The sequence below is a fragment of the Pinus tabuliformis genome, chromosome 5_2, assembly GCF_031772625.1.
Source record: "Pinus tabuliformis cultivar Carrire ecotype Pingquan chromosome 5_2, CPIR1, whole genome shotgun sequence".
NCBI classification, from domain to species: Eukaryota; Viridiplantae; Streptophyta; class Pinopsida; order Pinales; family Pinaceae; genus Pinus; species Pinus tabuliformis.
The window spans coordinates 624324355-624341048 of record NC_142306.1 but is presented as its reverse complement, the minus strand read 5'-3'; the positions used below and the strand labels follow the sequence as shown (position 1 = coordinate 624341048).

Genomic DNA, 16694 nt, shown 5'->3' with positions numbered 1-16694 from the left:
CCTGATTCATCTTGAGTCTCCAAATTAGTGTTTGGAACAATAACCTCAACTTAGGGAACTAGAGGACATCATTTCTTCATCAAACTTTACGACTTTGCTACTATTGTCATTCTCCATGTTAGAATATAGATTCTGTAACTCTTGAAAGTCTTGTACTGTATTAAACAAAAATACCTTTGGTACTATAGGGGTTTAACTTTGTCATCCTTCTCAGGCACATGGATATGAATTGGACACTCGAATACATGGAAATGCGATACATTTGGTTTCACACCACTAAAAGGCTCCTTTGGTGTCTTGTTCTTCAAGGTTCTGAGGACACCTATTCAAAATATACATAACTATGTTATAAACCTCTAGCCAAAGACACATGGGAAAATCGATATCATGAATTAAAGGCTTATCCATCTTATCAATAGACTTGTTCTTCCTCTTCGCAACCCCACTATGTTGAGGGGTGCATGGCTCTATAAAATCCCTCTTGATCCTAACTTACCTACATAAAGAATCAAACTTCATGGAGATATACATGCCTACATTATTTGAGGGAAGCATTTTGATTTTATTGCTTGTCTGATATTTACTTAAGGCCTCGAACTTGTGAACTTGTTGACCACCTTATCCTTAGCTTTTAGAAGATATATCCAGGGCATGTGAGAGAAGTCATCGATGAAGGTGAATATGTACAATCTACTTGTCAATGATGATGACATGGGTCCACACGCCCTTAAATGGATTAGATCAAGACTTCCTCGCAATTTATATGCTCATTGGTAGGAAAAGCAACCTTGTTGTACTTACCAATATCACATCCCTTGTAGACACCTTCTTTCTCTATTTCGAAGCTTGTCAATGCTTACATTAACTTTCCTAGTAAAAAATCGCTCCATAATGCAAATGACCAAAACACTTTTGCCATATCTCATACAATTTTGTACGACCATATGTTGGAGCACCATGCTTCACTGTATCTGCTTGCAATTCTCAAATACCTCCAACTTTCACCCCTCTTGCCACAAGATGGGTTTAGTTCTTAAAGATGACCTTTTGGGGCATCAAACTAGGGCATACCATGATGATTTACCATAAAAGAAATTAAAAGAAGATTCACTTTTAAGCAAGGAACAAATAGAAGATACTCAACTCAATAACATCAATCTAATGGCATCTTGAAGGAAATAGAGCCAACTCCTCCCATAGCATAAATAACATCATCACTCAATTCCACACTAATGCCTCTCTCTTGCTTTTCAACTTTGTTGAAGGCTAACTTGTCATAAATCATGTCTCAAAGTGCCATTGCCCCATACTATCCACACTGGACATAGAGTTAGAGGACAATCAAGAGATCATGTGAAGGTAATCTCAACATGAGAGGAGGACAAAGAAGGATGGTAAGGAACGCTGCAATGAGGAGGAAGGTACACCAAAAGTGAGGATGCTTTGCCCAATATCAAGAGCAGTGATGACCTTACATCCCCAATGTTACCCTCTTGAGATGAATGTTGGGCTTTGAGGAGCCTCCACATGGTTGTACCCTACCTTGCTATGCCCCTAGATGATGAAACACTGTACTAGGAAGACAAGGTGTTGGCTTATTTGATGATGTGCCTAGATTGACCCAGGACACCCTCAAGCTGGCTTTGACACAATTTGATGGGCGTTGCCTTGTTGCAGAGCCCAAAGGATGATGGAAGTCACTGTGATGATTACCTGGGAGTGAGGAGCACTCATGGGCCATTTTATCACTTGATGGAGATTGTCCATTCTAGGAGGATGACTTAATGTTGGAGAGAATTTATTTTCACATGTGGGATATTTCGATGTATTTAGTATGTTTTAACACTATCCTAAGGTCTTGTGAGCTTTAGGCATAGTTGAACGCTCAAGCAAACTTTTAGGGATTTTATTTGTAAAATTATGTAAATTGACTTGCTTGCCCTTATGTAAATAGAGGGAAGTCACTTTCATTTGGATCATCACACATTCAATCACTTCTCATCCTCTTAAGAAGTGTGCTTATCCCTTTTGAACATTTCTCTTAGACCCAATGGATATTTATTGGAGCAAATTTTCTTGTGAGGGAGTTTTTTCCATGGAGAGATTTGTGTTGATAAAGTGATTCTTGTGGAAATTGTATAATTTATTGTTATTATCTTCCATATTGCATGCTATATTGTTGAAATTAGGGTTTCTATTTGTGCCATATTAAAAAGTGCAATATCATTTTTGAAATATTGATTCTATATGGTACACAAAATTTGTTTTGTAAAAAGCCATCAAGAGAACTTGTTTTATGCATTCCTCGACCTTAAATCTTCTGTAATGACAAGTCGCTTTGAGATGCATCATAGTGTCCAAAGTTGAAAAAGAGTAGAGGGAAGCAATATCAAAAGCTAGTAGTAACCTTTGTAGAAACTTAAATGATCGATTTTGCTACCAAGTTCGAGAATATTTTCTTGATGACATCATGTTTTTTTACCAACATAATTCCAAGAGATGCATGGTATATGGACGGTGGGGCATCTCGACATATGACACTAGCGTGACAATTATTTTTCTAGTTTGAAGATGTAGGACTTAGGAGTATAGGTTGAGCTTGGTGATGATTCCAAGTACCCAGTTGTAGGAGACAAGTACCATTCTCGTAAATTTTGATGATGTTTGTATTTGTTCTCATGAAGAAGTTGCATTCAATTTCAGTGATGGAGGATAAGGGTGTTGTAGTTGAGTTCAAGAACCAACAAGTCCTCATAAGACCAAAGGAGTCTAAATAGATAGATCATATATGTCTTAGGTAATAGGGGTTATAAAAGTTTGTATGTGTTGCAAGGTGAATTTTTTTGAGCCTTGGTGCATATAACATTGATAGGTTGTGTGATTTTGGCACCTGCATCACACGGCATTTCCTATTATGAGGGAGATATTCACGGGTCTCCGTAGTTCGGTTGTATGTAGAGGGTGCACACTTGGCAAACATGCCAAGGCTGCTTTCCCAAGTAGTGAGCATAGGTTTAAGGGGATTCTAGATCTAGAACATTTTGATGTTTGTCGATTGATGTGAGTAGCATCAATTATAGGAAAGCCTGCACTATGTTTCCTTCATTGATGACCTTTCTCGTAAGACTTGAATCTACTTCTTAAAGATTGAGGATGAGGCCTTTAATAGGTTTTAGGAGTTCAAATCTCTAGTTGAAAACTTGATATGGAAGAAGATGAAGTCTTGAGATTAGAGAATGGGGGAGAGTATACATCTAGGGGTTTTGAGGGTGTTTGCAAGAGGGTAGATATCAAGAGGGGATGACAGTTTCGTACAACCCACAAAAAATGGGGTTGCAGAGAGGAAAAATTGGTCCGTCATAAAGGCTCTTAAGGCCATTATATGTGACTATGACTTGTTGAACTTTCTTTGGGTAGAAGCATGCAACACAACGATCTGCATCAAGAATCATTGCCCTCATAGGATCTTGGAGGACAAGACACCATAGGAGGCATTAACAGGTGTGAAGCCAAAGGTTGTTTGTCTGGTTTTACTATTGCGAAGATGACTAAGTTGGATCCCTCTAGCAAGGATGGATTATTTGTAGGTTACAATGAGAATTCAAAGGCGTACATGGTCAATATTCTAGAGCAAAGCAAGGCAATAATGGGTTGGGTTGTGAACTTCGAGGAAGAGTGTGAAATTTGAGGAAGACTTTGCATCTGGGAAGTCCCATAAACCTATTCCAATGACAAAAGGATAAGAAACAAGAAGCTTCAAAGGTTGCGCTAGGGTCACCGATTATTTATAGAGCACTGCAATAGCCTCGGTGAAGTGGGGAAGGTAGTATCCCTTCTTGTTCATGTTAGGAGACTTCGCTATGTCACTCAGACATTGAGGGATGCTTAGGAGCATGCTGAGGCTCCGAGGAGCACATTTGGAGAGAGAAGACCTCTGAAGAACTTTCTAGTCTACATGGTGAGAAACATTCTAGATTTCGAGCTTTCTAGTTTTTAGGAGTTAGCAAACTAGTAGGTATAGCGGGATGCCATGGTGAAGGAGTACACCTTCATCACGAAGTTTGATGTTTGGGACATATTACGAGTTTTATGTGGCTTGACAAGGTCAAGAATGTTGCAAATGGTAGCATTGAGAAGTTCAAAGTGAGTTTTGTGGTGAGAGGGTTCACCTAGATGGGGGAGTGGACTATGAGAAGACATTTCTAGTTGCGAGGTTAGTTATGTCTTTGGTTTCATTCATGGGATGGATGATGCATAAGATGGGTGTGATGACAACTTTCCTTATTGGGATCATTAGGAACAATAATGTGGCTTTGAGGTAAATGGAAAGGATTCCCATGTGTGCAGGCTTAAGAAAGCCTTGTATGGGCTTAAGATAGCAATGAGAGCATGGTATTCCAGAATCAATGTATATCTACAAAGCACAGGCTTCAATAAAAGTGAGGTATTCTAACTATCATTACGTATATGTTGAGATTGATCTATTCATTTTGGTGTTGTATGTACTATGTATTATGTAGATGACTTGTTTTTGACAGGTGCAGAGGAGCTCATTATAGTTTGCAAAGCAAACATGGCAACTGAGTTCGAGATGAAAGTCATCAACATGATGCATTAGTTCTTGGAATTGTAGCTTTGGCAGGGATTTTGGGGAGATTTTCCTTGGGCAGAGTAAGTACGCAGTTGAGATCCTAAAGGGATTTTGGATGGAGGATTGCAAACCTATGGCCACACCCATGATCACTAATTTGAAGAAGTTGATAACTTTAGATCAGGGCTTGTGGATCCCGTGATGTATAAGTAGTTGATGGGATGTATGTAGTCAACACCAGGCCAGATATCTGTTTTGTAGTGAACACTTTGAGTTAATTCATGGTGGAGCCAAGGCAGGATCATTAGGTAGTGGTAAAACATTTGCTAAGTTATTTGCGGGGCACAATGGAGTATGATCTAAGATATCTTGGAGATGGTCAAGTGAAGTTGTCGGGGTATTCAAACACAGATTGGGCAAGCAGTGCAATAAATTGAAAGGGCACCTCAAGGTATTTGAGGGGCACAATGTTGAATGGAGTATGATCTTAAGATATCTTGGAGATGGTCAAGTGAAGTTGTCAGATATTCAAACTCAGATTGGGTAAGCAATGTGATAGATAGGAAAAGTTCCTCAAGGTGCTTGTTTAGTGAGGGAACAACAACGGTATCATGGTTCAGCAGGAAGTAGACATCTGTGGCACTTAGCTCAGCATAGGCAAACACATGGCAGCTAGTACTGCTAGTTTTGAGGTCATTTGGCCTTGTAAGTTACTTGCAGGTTTGTTTGATATAGTCATTTACTATGATAATTAGAGTTGTATCAAAGTCTGAGAATCTGGTGTTCCATGACAGGTTGAATCCCATAGGGATCAGATAACATTTCTTTTGAGACGCAGTTTAGAAGGGAACTATGAAGCTCCAACATATTCTCATGGATCAGCAGGTAGTTGATGTTTTGACCAATATGATGGGAAGAAGGAAGTTTGAGGCATTCAGAGATGGACTTAAATTGGAGCAATTTTCCTTTCTCGCCGAGAGGGAGTGTTGAGAATTATCGTTCTGATCCTTGGATCCTTTCCTTTCAGAAAGAACACAGCTGTTTATTTGTGAAAAAATTCCATTCTCACCTGATATCAGAAGTCAATTTAGAATCTGTACAAACAAGATTTTGGGTGGGTTTCTCCCACATTTGAACAACCAGCCACTGGAGTTCTTTTTGCAGACCTGTCCTGAGTTTATCTCCCCATCCACTCATGCTTTTATCTTAATAGATATAATTGCAGGTCAGTGGTAGTAATCCACCTAGTTCTTGGAAATGTTCATTTAATCTTTTTATATTTTTAGATCTCTGGCTCTATAGTTTTGTGATGTATGAGCATATGCTCAATTTTTGTCTCATGCTTGCATCTATGCAAAGTTTTTAAAATGATATAAGAAATGGCCTTTGTTCTTACTATATCGAAAACTGTGTTAAATAATTAATCAACTCCTGTATTGGATGCCTGAAATCAGATTTTCATGTTGCTACTATGTGTTGTAATATAGGCGACTTCAAATCTAGTAATGGACGAGACGTAGGTCCTTCAGACAACTTACATTTCATTTTTCCAAATAGTTGTTTTATATGGCTTACCCATTTTAAAAAGTTTATTAGTACTTAGGAGGATTAGTAGTAATATTTGTATCTGATTTTCAGGTTCATGCTGTGACTGTTCATGCAACCAATAATTACTTTGTGACAGCTTCAATGGACAAGACCTGGTGTTTTTATGATCTTTCATCTGGTCTATGCCTTACACAGGTAAACTTTTCCTCGTATTTCAATTTTCTACATCTTCGGAAGTTTATCATATCAAATTCAATCATATTGCATCTGTGTATTGTCTTAGTTGTCTTCACATTCCCTCGCATATATGGTCAGTCATATGGACTTTCTATTTCACATTGCTGAATTATGGGTGGCAATCCTTCTAAGCACAATTCAAAAGTAAATAAATGATGGCAGATGATGGCGTTTTCTTTAATGTCATTTTCTTTGCAACGGATGAATATGGTGTGCAGGTCAATGATCCGGGTATAGAGGATGGATACACATCTGCAGCTTTTCATCCTGATGGTCTCATTTTAGGAACTGGGACAACAGAATCCTTAGTGAGAATTTGGGATGTGAAAACCCAGGTAAAGTCATCTTGAATATTTGCTAGTGTATAGACAATTACCATTGTTCTTGGTATTTTTTCTCGTTAGAGACTTTCTGTTATTGCATGTCTTTTGATTTCTTGCTTGGATTGAGCTCATACATTTGTGCTAAGCTCTTTTATTACTGTGTAGGCAAATGTTGCGAAGTTTGATGGGCACAGTGGTGCAGTGACTGATATATCTTTTTCAGAAAATGGATATTTCCTGGCGGTATGTGTATTCAAAGATGCATTTTAACATTTCATGAATATATTTGTTATCTATGGGAGTTTTTCCCATTCTTAAGGTGGTTTGAACAAGGAAAAAAATATGTTCTCTTCAATCATCTACCAATTGCACAGGTATATGTTGATAGATTACCCTTAACAAGTAATGCTGAACATTGAAAATTTTTATGGATTTGTAAATTGATAAAAGCTGCTTTTTTGCTATTTGAGAAAGGAAGCATAAAATATCTTCTTGGTAGAATTGAGACTACAGCCCTCTTGTTAAGCTTCTCTTGTTAAGGCCCGAGCCAAATAAAAACAAAATACAAAACTAGAATGTGCAAGTTTGCTAGGAAGTTTTTGTTGCTTATTCAAAATTTATTATACTTTCATTTTATAAACTGTAGTTGAAAATGTTTCCAGCTGTAAGTTCCTATTACCAACTTACATCTGTATGTGCCTAAGCACATCCTTCTTTTGTGCATGCATGTGCATGTTATTTTCCCTTGTGGTCCACTACAAGCCGTCATGTGCTTGGCATGTCTTCTAGTCCTTGGTTTTTATTTTGATGTCACACACTCCATTTTTATTATTTTGTCCACACAAGTCCAAATTTAAAATATTTTCATTCAATATATTTACATGTAATTGAAAAAGTTTCTGTGTTTATCACCAACTCACATCTGCATGTCTCTAGGCACAAACTTGTTTAGCATGTGTTTGTTATTTGCCATTCTGGCCCACTACAAGACATCCTGTGTTCCTCAAGCCTGCATGTCATTGCTTTTAGTTTTCATTTTTTTCAATTTTCAATCTCATTAGATGTCACACACTTTGTTTTTATTTTTCATCTACTAGCTTTCTCATTTTATCAATTTATCAACATCCATATATCCTTTGTTTTATTCTTTTTGTTATGCTGCATTTCATTGTTTTGCTTCCTTTCTTTTAATTATTATAGCTGTCTGTTCTTTGTTTTCTGCCCAATATATAAATTTCTTTCTTTACTTGTTTTATGTTACATCTTCAGTTTTTTTAAAGTTTATATATATATATATATATTTTAAATTTATTGAATGGGCCATTCACCTTCATTTCCATAAGTTGTTTTGAGTACATTCTCCATTGCTTGATCTTTCCTTAGTTTAATCTGATGTACATTCTAATTGCAGTTCATCTATCTAGTATCAGTAAACACGGGTTAAGGATGATACCATGGGCATGCCTTTGTTTCTTGGTTTGCTAGAGTAAACTAGATGGCCACAAATTCCTACAAATTTGCCATACTATATATTTACAAAATAATCATTCTACCCTGAAATTTTCTCATATGTTTTTGTAACAAGTCAACCTTGCAAAATCCAAGTTTACTAGATCTAACACTTTGCCTTTTAGTTATTGGTCATATAAGTGACATTTTTAAAGTGACATAAAGCCTAAACATGTTGCATTCTTTAAAACTATGTAAAAATAATATTAAAAGACTAGCGGGGCTTAGCCCAGAGGTTAGCTCAGTTAGTTGAGTTATCGTTGCTAAAGCACCTCGCTAATGGGAGGTCACGGGGTCAATACTCCTCGACGCTCTTGGGTTAGGTTCCACTAATGAGCCAACAGGAAGTGATTCCTTCGGGTGGATCCACCTGAATATTTCCTTAAAAAAACACATTAGTGGGGTTTGGTTGGTTTGTAAATTAGTGGTGGTGATATTACTAAGTTACATGTTTTCTCCTCATGATCTGGCGCCACCACTTGTGAGAGAAAGATGTTTATTGCAGTTGGGGCCGATTGCAAGTCCTAGGTGACTTTGGCAGAATAGGTACCCTCCACCTGTAGCATAAGATAAGATAAGATAATTTTATTAATGTCCTCAGGTAACCACACAAAGTAGGTCAATAGGACAAAAGGATACATCTAGTGTAAATACAAGACATTTGGGAGTGCAAATACAAGTCCATTGTAACTCCAAAGCTAATAAGACTAATATATGGCTAAAACAGGACTAACATGAAATAAAATCACAAATAGAGAATGTATAAAGTCATATGAGGTGACCAAAAATGAGAAATGCGAAGTATGTTTGCCACTGGACTGTGCAAATCCAAAGAAGGGACGGGGGAGTTGAAGATGAAGCCAATGGAATCAACATCTACCGAATCTAATGGTTGATGGTGAGAGAGGCAAGCAAGGCAATCTCTCCTTGGCCGGGTCCTCCAGAATCGTTGGGAAATCCAACTGCATGATCCTAAGGGTAGTAGATGAGCGAGTGCTACTCCTAACATCCGAGGCTGAAAGGAAGATGCTGCTAATCATTCTCTGTCTATTGTGCTAGGTCTGGTAGGAGGTCTGGCGGGCTGGAGGCATGTTGTGTTGCCACTGCCTTGAGCTATTCCCTCTAACTCTCTAAGGCTAGGTCGACTGAAGCATGGTACTTCATCCATGGGTCGTCTCAAATGTACCTGTCTATCTTGGACCAGGGCTGGGGGGGGGGTTGCAGAAAACCTTGAGGTCTCACCATTATCTAATCTGCTGCAAACTGAGACTCTGCTTGTCGCTTGTTGTTTCGAACAGACGAAACAACTTGGAAGTAAGAGGTAATAGTTATAGAAACCTCAAGGTGAGTTGATGTGTGCAAGGGTTGAGATCTATATGTGAAGATCTCCTTGATAACCCTGAGGTCTCACCATTATCTAATCTGCTGCAAACTAAGACTCTGCTTGTTTCAAACAGACAAAACAACTTGGAAGTAAGAGGTAATAGTTATAGAAATCTCAAGGCGAGTTGATGTGTGCAAGAGTTGAGATCTATATGTAAAGATCACCCTGATAAAAAGGGCTAGGAATCTCTGGTCTTGATACCAGAAAAAAATAGAGAGAGAGCCCCTGGACTCCCTATAGAGACAGTGGAAACGTCCTCTGATCTCACCCGAAGATGAGGTGCCACTTAGTCTCTGGCTCCAAAAAATGACAAGTTGACTTCCCTCCAAGTCAAGTCGGCTTTGGCCAAGAGACAAATCCATTCACCCAAGGCATACTACTATATAAAGGCAGCTCAATCTCCTCCAATTGGGCATTCTCATTCTCTCACACAATACAATTTCTGGGCAAGCAAGCGAAGGACGAAGGAGGATGCTGAAATTTCTCTCTTCTTTCTCTCTCTAGCAACAGGAATTTGTGGATTGATCTCTCTCTCTCTCTGTTTCACATTTTCTGGGGCAACTGTTGCATGCCGGAAATTCTAGGGCAACTGGATTTTGCAAGAGGGCTGAAATTTTTGATAACCCTGAGGTCTCACCATTATCTAATCTTCTGCAAACTAAGACTCTGCTTGTGCTGCTTGTTTCAAACAGACAAAACAACTTGGAAGTAAGAGGTAATAGTTATAGAAATCTCAAGGTGAGTTGATGTGTGCAAGAGTTGAGATCTATATGTAAAGATCACCCTGATAAAAAGGGCTAGGAATCTCTGGTCTTGATACCAGAAAAAAATAGAGAGGGAGCCCCTGGACTCCCTATAGAGATAGTGGAAACGTCCTCTGATCTCACCCGAAGATGAGGTGCCACTTAGTCTCTGGCTCCAAAAAATGACAAGTTGACTTCCCTCCAAGTCAAGTCGGCTTTGGCCAAGAGACAAATCCATTCACCCAAGGCATACTACTATATAAAGGCAGCTCAATCTCCTCCAATTGGGCATTCACATTCTCTCACACAATACAATTTCTGGGCAAGCAAGCGAAGGACGAAGGAGGATGCTGAAATTTCTCTCTTCTTTCTCTCTCTAGCAACAGGCATTTGTGGATTGATCTCTCTCTCTCTCTGTTTCACATTTTCTGGGGCAACTGTTGCATGCCGGAAATTCTAGGGCAACTGGATTTTGCAAGAGGGATGAAATTTTGGGTCAGACAGGCAGAGCAAAGTGGATCAAATTGGGTGACTTGACTTGGAGGAGAAGACCAGGTTTGGCCATAGGTCTAGGTGTGTCTCTCATTGAACAAGAAAATTTTCTTTATTGAAAAAGGTTGCTGGTTTTTTTTCCCTTTGGTGGGTTTTCCTAGGGTAAATATTGTCTTCTTTTGTGTGTTGTGATCTCTACTATTCCACTGTTCTTTATGGTTGAATTTCTGAAGTATAATTGTTGAATGATATATTGGAATAAGTCAAAAGAAGATCTACATCAAAAGTAATTATCAAAATTTCAGAAATATTGTGCTAACCCTAGTTGCACTAAGAAAATCAACAGAGTGTGCATCTAATGTCAGGCAAGTAGGGGGGGCCGTATCATGAGGCCATCCCGCAGCTCTACGAAATGCTCCAAATAGAAAGACATCTTTGGACGAAGGCCGGTAGGAGGTGAAATCCATGTGACCTGAGTGTATAGCTGATAGATATCCTCTCTAATGGAATGGTTCAACACCCATGTAGTCGGCAAAAGATGACTCGGTGCATCAAGAGAGAATCTGAATGGGGGGAGGTGCTCTGGGAAAATGGCCACGGACTGGAGGAGTTAGGATGCCTTTGAGAACCATCCATGAGCACGACTTGTAGTCTGGTAAGATCTTGCCTAGTTGTGTTGTAAGCTAGCCCAACTTCATTGAATATATTCCCAGATGGGGGAGCCTCAATAAAGAATAGGCTCCCAAAAAGTGAAAATGTCACTAGCTGGATTTGAAGCCAGGTGGAGAGGTTAATGATATTTCCTCTCCACCACCCAATCTAGACCAGATTGACATATTGAGCAATTGACTCTCTATTACAGGACCCTATGGAAAGTAATAGTAAAAGCACAGAAATAATAAATAAATTTTTATATCTTCTATCATTTCTAACATTCTAATGTGGGAGACCAATAAATAATCAGTCAACTTTAAAGTGTTGTGCGTAAGCTTCTGTTGAAAAAGTTAAAAATTTTCAATGCCTAGTACCTACCTATCTCCATGACATAACTTCAGTATTCAACAAAATGATTCTTTACAATATATCAACTTTACATTATGCACATTGTTCTTGTCTATGGGTTTGCAGAAATTTTTGAAAACGTGGTAGAAAGTTTGGGAAACTTCGTTCATAAAGAACAAGAATTCAACAACACTAAGGGTGTTTCAGAAGCAATTTATTACTCACCGCTGAACAAATTGGCATGACATGTCTCATTTAGGATTCCCATTGATTCTTATTATTCCCTTCTATACCTAGAAGGCCTATTTTCTTCCACCACTGGCAACAGATTGAAGAAGCTTTTTGATTGGCTGCAGGAGCCAAATTTAACATACCCTGTCTCTGAAGTAATGAAATCGGAGTTTCAGAAAAGTGTCCTTCCCTCTGCCCACCAAGGGTTTACCCCATTCCTAACTCATTCTCCATTGCCAACCCCAAGGCTAACCAATTGCCAATCACAGGGAAGGCTCTAACGATACCTTTATAGATTCCTCTTTTATGCCGTTGTAATAAGCCGTCTTTAATGTTTGACTGTATAATCATTTATCCTAATGAAAAAATCTAAATACTAGAAACCCCTTTGGAAATCTGAAAGCTGATGGGGAAAATGCTGAAGGATGTCTAACCTGGTTTTTTATCCACCTCATTAAATCATATAGCAGGTTTTTGCATGTAAATTGTCATAACCGTGGTTGTACAATACAAATCTGGAATATTTTTCAGCTTCTTAGCATCTCCTCATGAACCATGACAAACAGTGAATCAGTCCACAAGTCATGCTTGCTACAATTACAATATAATTCGCAAGACATCCCATTACATTGCTTCTACTTCTTTATATAGTTCTATCTGACTGTTAAAGGATTGACAGCAATACACAAGACCGGCAATATGATGGAGAAGGTTAATGAGCCATATCATATTATATTCACACTAATGCTACAGATATATAGTACAATGGTTGATTCCACATCATAGAGAGATTTGATCTAGATCCTAATACCTTGCATGGTGACTGGGCTAGGAATTTTAACTCATTAATCATCACTTGAAGATTTACGATCTTAAATGAACAATACAATTTAAGGTGACAGTTAGACTTAGTGATTGGTAAGGTAAGCCATATGATAACTCTGACTTTCGAGGAACTTTCTAGTAAAGGAATCTTCTAATAGGTGGAATTGTCTAGTAAGCCTTCTATGTCACACTGTGTGAACACCTATCTATCATTATCCCCCTTCGTTACCTTCCAAGGTGACCCATATTATCTTCTCTAGGTACATTACTTACATTCCACCTAGCATTATTTGTTCTTGAAACATGTGGGGAAGCCATATAAAATGATTGGCTAATCAGTGTAGTCAACTAGTACCAAGCATGAGCATCCATCTATCCTAGTGAAATGTGAACATGGGGTCCAACTAGTGTGGAAAATATCGCCAAAAAATCATGATTTAAGCCATAGGATACCTTTGATCTCCAAGGATTTTTCTAGTGAAGGAACCCTCTAATAGGTGGAACAGTGTAGTAAGCCTTCTATTTCACTGTATGTGAGCACCTATATTTCATTATCCCCCTTTGGTACCTTCCAAGGTGCTCCATATTATCTTCTCTAGGTACACTACATTGCAATACATTCCCCCTAGCATTCTTCGTTCTCAAAACTTGGGAGGAAGTCGTATAATATGATTGGCTAATCAGTGTAGTCAACTAACTAGTCCCAAGCATGAGAATCCATCTATCTTAGTGAAATGTGAACATGGGGTCCAACCAGTGTAGAAAATATCGTCAAAAAACATGTTTTTCACCAACCTTACGATTTTTTCTGGCCCGCAAAAAATCACAAACAAAAATTTATAGCAAAATTTGGAAAAAAATGTGCATTGAAAAAATCATCTGGCGTGTGGGTTCGCAAATTTCAAAAGAAATTTTTGGGCTTTTTTGGTCATTTTGCTTTGTTGGTCTTGGAGAAGGAAGAGGAAGAGCTTTCTGGTGATTTTCAAGGAGGGATTAAGGATCAAACAACCATTATCATCACCAATTGAATTTTTTTGTGTGGATCAAAACAAACTTCGTTTTTTCCATTCACAAATTTGTTCTTAAAAACCCCTATGTTAATGAATTTTTTCATAGATTTAAGCTTATGCTTGCTTGCCTGCTTGCCTACCAACAAACATTTTCCTTATTTGTTTTTTTTGTAATTTTGTATGATTTTCATGCCCATGAACCAATGCAAGGGTTTTCTCCATATTTGGACAACAAACTTCATTTTTGTTTTTAACTTTCTTATGCACCTTCTTATTGCCATTTTTTATTGCAAATAATGTAGTTGTTTTTTTTGTTTTGTTTTTGTTTTTTGTTTTGTTTGTTTGTTTTTTAAAATGAGGAGGCTGCTATTTTTTGTGTAGTGTGGGTTTAATTCCATTTTTTTGTCTTTTTGGTGTTGTAGGATTGAATTTTTAAGTTGTCCATTAAACACTTTTACTACAAATATGCTAAAGCCCTTGGACCCATTTTGACAGTATGCGGAACTTGATGGTGGGACAAATTGACAATATCTAAGTTGCAAATTGTGTGGGGACAAGATGATAGGAGGGGTTTCTCAATTGAAATGCCATCTGGCTAGAATCCTTGGACATGATGTTGGGATTTGTAAGAATTCTAGCCAGAAGCTTATAAGAGTTGTGTTGTCGCGCAAATTGGCACGACAACGCTCAGACCGGGGGCTGTCACTCTGATCCCCGGTCCCTCCGTTTAAGCCTATCTCCTACGGCTAAGGGGGGGAGTCCCTGGAAAAGGCGAAGGCCAACTGCCAAGCAGTTGGGCTAGGAGACGAGATGCACGATTGAAAAAAGCACTAAAATGATTCGATGAATTGAGCAGACCAGTGCCTTAAAAGATCCAAATGACTGCTAGCTAGACGATATGAGAAAATGAACCACGGACAGCAATCATCAGAGAAAAGAGAGCAATGCTTTAAATATTCAGTAAAACACAAAGTTCGTCCAATAAAGATATCCGGCAAACCAAGAGAAATAAATTGCTTTGAAAAAAGGTGAAACCAGATATCTGCTTTGTATTCAGATCTCAGCACGAAAGATATATAATGACAAGCAACTGAAGGTGATAAAGGCAAATTCTCCACAAAGAAATTTTTTATGCTTTCCGAAATTTTTTCCTCTTTTTTTTTTTTTTTTTTTTTTTTTTTTTTTTTTTTTTTTTTTTTTGTTTCGTTAATTTTTCGATGCTATGGAAATTAAAAAAAAAAAAAAAAAAAAATCTAAAAAAATTAAAATTCTAAAAACTAAATTTACTTCAAAAATAAACTGATTTTTTATATTTTTTGTATTTTTATTTTTTTTATTTTTCATAAAACAACGAACCTATATAAAAAGAAAAAGAACTTTAAATTAAACTAAAACAAAAATCTAATACAATGCTAAATCTAAACCATTAAACATTTTTAATTTTTTAAATTTTATGAACCTACATAAAAATGAAACTATATAGAATTAAAATCTAATAAATAAAAATACGTAACTGAAATGAAACCTAAACTAACCTATGCTGCGACTACACTAATGAAATCAATTAAAATTATATGCTACCCACTTTTTTTTTTTTTATGTTTTATTTCATTTAAAATACAAATTTTAAAATCCTAATGAAAAAGATCTGAAGTTCTATAACCTAAACCTAAATACGCTTACCATCTACGCATAACCAAAGCACAAAAAACGACTTAGAAACTGATCATACGATGCTGCAGTAAACGATCCTCAGTATTTCGACGGCAGGGGGTAACGAGTAGGGGATGGCAGAATAACTGTGTGAAGAGGAGGCCACGGCTCAGCGTGCAGACTCAGATGAGAAAACCAAAACGATAAGAGGAAACACGCAGGGGCTATCGTGACCTGCCGGCGTGAATCAAGACTGCGGCAGAGAGATGAGGCTCAGTTTTAAACATGCAGACGGAGGCTGGGGGTTTCGCTGACAAGATCAGAGATTCACTGATGACTTGAGCTGAGGAAAGCGTACTGCAGGGCCCAGCAACACAGTGCAAGCAGTCAAGCAACAAAACTAATGCCCAGAAACCACAAAAAAAAAAAAACGCGACCTTGACTTGAAAGAAACTGCGCCTTGATGGGAGCAAATCTAAAACACGACGGCGGCAATAAATCGCTTCAACGCAGCCGCACAGATTTTCCTAATAAATTACTGAGTTTTTGGTTTGACTTGTCACTGGTGGTTTTGTCAATTAGTTCGATGGCACATTTCTGTAGGTGTGACTTATGATGTTTTGTCTCAAGTGTACATACAGTGCCAAAAATGTAAACCAGACCTCCAATCAGCAATTTATAGCTAATATTGTGCATCAGAAATTGGCATTGACATGGAAATATAATGCATTAACATCAAGCTGGCACTTACACAATCCTTTCATATTCATTGACAGAGGCTACAGCAATAAAGAAACAATGGAACCTGGTATACAAGACAGCGCAGTAATACAATGACCAGCTCCTTGTACGATATCCGTAGTGTAGTTTACTGGTGTTGTCCCCTTCAAATTTCAGTGTTTGACCCCTGCTACAGCCACATAACCGATATATGCAAGAGTTTAAAGTGAAACCTTTCAAAATTTACCCAAAGTCACAAAAATTTATAGCTCTGGTACAGCTAGATTTGACAATAATGACAGTAATGTTCTTGAAATATCAGAAGAAAATTCACTGTGAACTTCACTGTAAATCAGAAAAATTTCTCAATGTAAAACATGAAATGAACTTGAAATAATTAACCCAGGGCACAAACAGCTGGGCTCT

General features: G+C 37.9%; 1 protein-coding gene across 4 annotated transcripts in view; it reads left to right on the top strand.

Moving 5' to 3' along the window:
• LOC149160589 (pre-mRNA-processing factor 19-like) overlaps nucleotides 1-16694 on the top strand; it is a 68686-nt gene that overhangs the window by 37618 nt on the left and 14374 nt on the right. For all 4 annotated transcript variants that reach the window (XM_089436742.1, XM_089436741.1, XM_089436744.1 and 1 more), the window contains 3 exons: nucleotides 6230-6334; nucleotides 6595-6711; nucleotides 6865-6942. In XM_089436742.1, the coding sequence (XP_089292868.1) occupies nucleotides 6230-6334; nucleotides 6595-6711; nucleotides 6865-6942 (300 nt within the window). The remainder of the gene's footprint in view (nucleotides 1-6229; nucleotides 6335-6594; nucleotides 6712-6864; nucleotides 6943-16694) is intronic.